Genomic DNA, 5,445 nt, shown 5'->3' on the forward strand with positions numbered 1-5,445 from the left:
AAAATTAATGCATAAAGTATAATTTAACGAGGGGATAAACAAATAACGACCATTAGTTTTTACTATCTAAGTAATTTATTAAGAGAGTATTATACTCTCGTTATAAATATATACTAATTATTAGAGTTAAATTCCCGTCATTATTATTTTTAGTTACAGAGGCTATTACCACGGGTGACGACGGGGATTTTACCCTCATTAAAAGTTTATAATGAGGGGATTTTAACTTAACACCACGGGTTTTCCCGTCATTACAGAGCAGTTTTTTTGTAGTGTGTGGTGACTGAGATCATCCTTGAAACCAGCTCCAGAAGTAGTAAAAATGGGAATTCAGAATTGATGAGATCTGAATCTCCATAAGGAAATGTTCTGAAGGTAACAAATTCTTTTAGCTCCCTAGTTGAAAATATTGGGAGAATGGATGAACGTAAGAGTCTTAAGGGTCAAGGAAGTGTTGTTATTGATTCTGGGAGGAAAGCTAGGCTTAACTCCAGAATGATAGACATTTATCGATGATTGGGGTTTGGAACATTAGAGGGATAAACAATCCTATTAAGGAGATTGAGATTGCCAACTTAATCTGTAAAAATAAATTGAAGTTTCTTGGCATTATAAAAACTAGAGTTAATGTCAGTAGTTTTGATAAGGTTTGGAAGAGTTTAAAGAATAAAATCCCTGATTGGGAGATTATGCATAATTATGGTTGTTCTAGCATGCGGAGAATCTTGTGATCTATAATAAAAGTGATACTAAAGTGGATGTTCTGGTTAGTCACAATCAGTTTATGCACTGTATAGTGGAGTTGGAGGGGATGTCTTGTTATTGTACTGTGGTCTATGGGTCTTATGTTGCGAATGATAGGCTGGAGTTATGGAGGAACCTCAAGTTGATTAGCAATCAAATGAGGGATTACTGGATAATTTTAGGAGACTTTAATGCTGTTATGAGCAACTTGGATAGAATGGGGGGGCATAGATGTTGATCCTCATGCTGCTGATGACTTTAAAACCTGGGTTAATGAGTCTAGTTTGTATGAGCTTAAAAATGTGGGGAATAGATTCACATGGTCTAACAATCAGGCTAGCTCTGACAGAATCTTCAGAAAACTTGATTGGTGCTTTGTGAATAGTAAGTGGGTTGATAACTGGACTGAGTCTTTCTATAATGCTCAAGCTCCTGGAATTTCTGACCATTGCCCTTTAGTGGTTCAAATTAAAAATAGAACTGGGAACAGACATACTGGTTTCAAGTTTTTTAATGTGTGGCGTGATCATTCCAGTGTTTTGGATATTGTTAAAAGAGGTTGGGATAAGGAGGTGCATGGTCATCTGATGTTCCAAATTGCTAAGAAGCTGAATTTAATGAAAAGAGATTTTCAAGTTCTAAACAGAAGAGATTTTAGTAATATATCTAAAAAGGTGGAGAGTATTAGAAAATTAGCTGAAAATTTGAGTAATGATCTTCAAAAAGACCCTTTTAACAAAGACCTGCTGGATGAAGGAACAACGATTAATGTCTATTTGCACAAGTTATTGAGTTGGGAAGAGAGTATCTTGAGACAAAAATCAAGAATGATCTGGATTGCTTTAGGTGATCAGAACACCAAGTATTTCCACCGTTATATTAAGCAAAGACAGGTGAAAAATAGAATTGCTTCTCTTAAAATTGCAGATGGCAGTATTATTACAGATCAAGAGAAGATTAAAACTGAATTTTGAGGCACTATAAAGAGTTTCTATGGTCTTCTGATCCTAATCGAGAGAATGCTGATGCAGACATCTTTGATAATGGCTATGTGCTAACAGAGGAAGATAGATTCATGCTGTTTGTTTGTGTAACTGATGAGGAAATCAAATATGCTTTGTTTGATATCAATGTGGACAAAGCTCCAGGTCCAGATGTTATAGTAGTGCTTTTTTCAAGAAAAGCTGGGGCATAATTGTGAAGGATATTACTCAAGCTATTAAAGACTTTTTCAGGAATGGAAATCTTCTAAAACAGGTCAATTCTACTTCCATCTCTTTGATTCCTAAGGTTCCTTGTCCTATTTCTCTTAATGATTATAGGCCAATAGCATATGCTGCAATGTTATCTATAAAACTATTTCTAAAGTTTTAGCTAAGAGAATTAGTAAAATTCTTGATAAAGTAGTGAGTAAAAGTCAGTCTGCTTTCATTCCTGGTAGAAGTATATCAGACAATATCCTCCTTGCCCATGAATTAGTTAGGAACTATCATAGGAAAAAAGGCTTCTCTTGTGCCTTAAAAGTTAATCTTCATAAAGCATATGATTCAGCGGAGTGGGATTTCATTGAGGAAGTTATGATTGGCATGAATTTCCCTAGGAACTTTATCAAGTTAATTGTGTCTTGTATTATATCTGCTATGTTTTCTGTGCAAGTGAATGGGGAGCTTGTTGGGTATTTTGCTGGTGGTAGAGGGCTAAGGCGAGGGGACCCTGTTTCTCCCAGTTATTTGTCCTGTGTATGGACTATTTTTCTAGGCAGCTTGGTATGGCAACTAAAGATGGGTCAGGGTTTATTTTCCACAAAAGCTGTAAAAAGATCAATTTATGCCATTTAGCATTTGCAGAAGACCTGTTTCTCTTCTGTAATAGGGACCTCAATTCTGTAAAAATCCTTAAAGAGACCCTTTCCAACTTGTCTAAGGTTTCTGGTTTAAAGCCTAATTTGAATAAAAGCTCTGTTTATTTTGATGGCCCAGAAGGGAGTGATAAGGCTGCTATTATTGATTGTTTAGGCTTTTAATAGGGTGTTCTCCCTGTTAGATACTTAGGACTCCCTCTCATATCCACTAAGCTTTCAAAAGAGCAGTGTAATTCTTTAATCAGCAGAATCACTTCCAGAATTGCTTCATGGTCTGCAAAGTGTCTTTCCTATGCAGGAAGACTTCAGCTTGTCAAGGCTGTTCTTCTAAGTATGCATGTGTATTGGTGTTGTACTTTTTTACTCCCTAAGATAGTGATTAAAGGAGTGGAGGATGTTTGTAGAGTGTTTCTCTGGCATATGACACTGAGAAAAGAAGTAGTCCAGTGAAGTGGGATGATGTTTGTGCTAAGAAGAGTTATGGTGGTTTGGGTATTAAGGCAGTGTATTTGTGGAATGTGGCAGCTATCTCAAAGCATGTTTGGAATTTGGTCTCTTTCAAACCTTCCTTCTGGGCTACTTGGGTTATCACCAACAAGCTCAAGCTTTCCAGCTTTTGTGGTATATCTAAGCCATTGGACAGTTCATGGAGTTGGAGAGGTCTTCTAAAAATTAGACCTTTGATAGCTCCTTTTTTTGAGTATATTCTGGTAGATGGTGCTAAATTCTTCTTTTGGCATGACCCTTGGCCAAATGGTATTTCAATTGCTGACAGGTTTCCTGGTGTTGTTATAAAAGATACTGAGGTGCACAAATCAGCTAAAGTTGGCATCCTGTGGAGGAATAATGATTGGGTCCTGCCTGACCCCATTGATCAAAGTACTTTAAATGCTTGGGACTTCATTAAGAGCAACTTCAAAGTGAACACTGAAGCTAGAGATAGAGTGAAGTGGAAAGCCAGAAGCAATGGTATGTTTAGCATTAGTAGCCTTTGAAACAAGCTGATTCATGAATGTGACAAAGTTTCCTGGGCTCCCCTCATATGGTTTCCAGGCCATATACCCAGGTTCTCTTTTATTTCCTGGCTAGCTATGAAAGACAGCCTGATGACTAAAGACAAGTTGAAGAAATGGAAAGTCATTACCTCAGACAGTTGTAGCATGTGTAATCTGCATACTGAATCCCATAAGCATCAATTTTTTGAGTGTCAATTCTCAAATGATGTGTGGCAGAAGATTCTTTCTTAGTTGGGAATCAACAGAATGACCTTGTCTTGGAGAAGAGAGGTTAATTTCTTCCGTAGAAGGGCCAGAGGAAGATCAAGAGAAGCTAAGTGCAGAAGACTGATGTTTACAGCATCAGTATATCACATATGGAGAGCTAGAAATGAGAAAGTTTTCAACAACAACAGTATTCCGGTGGATAGCATTGTAAAGAGCATTCTTTTTGCTGCTAAAGCTAGATTTTCCATGTAATCTGAGTGCAGGTTGTTTGAGTTTTTTGGTTGCTGTTTTGATGCAGTAAAAGAATGCTTCTGGGCTCTGCCCAGCTAAGTTGTATCAGCTTTGCTGAATCTGTTTTATTGGTATATAGCTATCTGCTCTTTTTGGTGATTACCAAAAAAAAAGAAAAATCTTGATGGACTTAAGAATGGCTACCGACGATAAAATGTATTCACAATACAACTTCTTGCCTCTAGCAAAACTCTTTTGCAACAAGCCTAGCTTTAAAGGTCTCCACCTTTCCATTAGTGCCAATTTTACACTTGAAGATCCATTTAAACCTTATTGGTATAATACCTTTGAATGGATCGAATAGCTCTTAAAATTTGGTTTCTTTATATGGAATCTATTTCAGATTTTATTCCTTCAAACCAATTTTGAAGAATCAATATCACATATAGTTTCCTCATAAGTAGAGGGATCAACACTTAATCTTTTTCTCCATGAATAAACAACTACTGTTTATCATGCGGGAAAACCATCTCTCTCCGGTGGACGAGATATTCTACTTAATCTTCGAGTTGTTAATGTAGATACATCTTTTACAATCTCTGGCTTTTAGTGGGTTTGATCAATCTTCATTGATTCATTATTTTGTTGGTAACTAGATAACTCCTCATCTAATTCTATATTCCTTTCTTAGTGTCCCTCTTGAATAAACACTTTATTAATAAAGACTACCACCAATAAACAACGATTGTTTGTTCGGTTCGAATATAGAAACAATATCCTAAACTGTCTTTAGGATATTCAACATAACCTTTCCATGATTGATTTTGATTCCAAATTTATCAGATATCAGTTTCCTGATATGTTTCGAACACCCTCAAATCTTAACATCCTTAAGACTTGATTCCATACCATATCTCATAAGGTATATATGGTGCAAATTTAGTTGGAATATAATTTAGAATTTTATTTGCGGTAAGAAGTGCTTGACCACATAACGAGATGGATAAGCCAATATATAACTCGTTATTGATCGTATCATGTCCCACAATGTACGATATCTCGTTCTTGACAGACGCACAATTCAACCATGGTTTTCCCAAGGAGTAAGTTGAAAAATAATACCAGATTCCTTTTAGGAACGTACCAAATTTTGTACTCAAGTGTTCTTCCCTTTTCAATCACATCGTAAAGTCTTAATACTTTTTTCAATTTGGTTTTCTACTTCATGCTTGAAGTCATTTGCACATTTCAAAATCTTTATGTTTGTTCTTCATAAGACAAACTTAACTATATCGTGATAAATCATCGATGTAGAAAATGAAGTATAAGTATCTACCTTGGTCTGTTTCTTTAAACATACCATATACATCACTGTGTATGATCTCT

The 5,445-nt window shown here is 36.1% G+C and overlaps 1 protein-coding gene across 1 annotated transcript; it reads left to right on the forward strand.

The window, feature by feature from the left end:
* The first annotated feature begins 512 nt into the window (after window positions 1-512).
* On the forward strand, window positions 513-3,852 carry LOC126677168 (uncharacterized). The gene is made up of 10 exons (XM_050371657.1): window positions 513-647; window positions 772-832; window positions 961-1,677; window positions 1,776-1,906; window positions 1,948-2,001; window positions 2,067-2,419; window positions 2,503-2,704; window positions 2,771-2,926; window positions 3,010-3,574; window positions 3,659-3,852. Exons 1-10 carry the CDS (start codon window positions 513-515, stop codon window positions 3,850-3,852), a joined length of 2,568 nt encoding a protein of 855 aa, XP_050227614.1.
* The last annotated feature ends 1,593 nt before the right edge of the window (window positions 3,853-5,445 follow it).

This window comes from Mercurialis annua, linkage group LG4 (assembly GCF_937616625.2).
Source record: "Mercurialis annua linkage group LG4, ddMerAnnu1.2, whole genome shotgun sequence".
Lineage (NCBI taxonomy): Eukaryota > Viridiplantae > Streptophyta > Magnoliopsida > Malpighiales > Euphorbiaceae > Mercurialis > Mercurialis annua.

Bases quoted from the DNA above. Each gene is read 5' to 3' on its own strand.
- LOC126677168 (XM_050371657.1), top strand. From the start codon at position 513: ATGATTGGGGTTTGGAACATTAGAGGGATAAACAATCCTATTAAGGAG. The intron at 2,002-2,066 runs GTCAATTCTACT...TAATGATTATAG, and splicing joins ATGGAAATCTTCTAAAACAG to GCCAATAGCATATGCTGCAA. The intron at 3,575-3,658 runs GTATGTTTAGCA...TATGGTTTCCAG, and splicing joins GTGGAAAGCCAGAAGCAATG to GCCATATACCCAGGTTCTCT.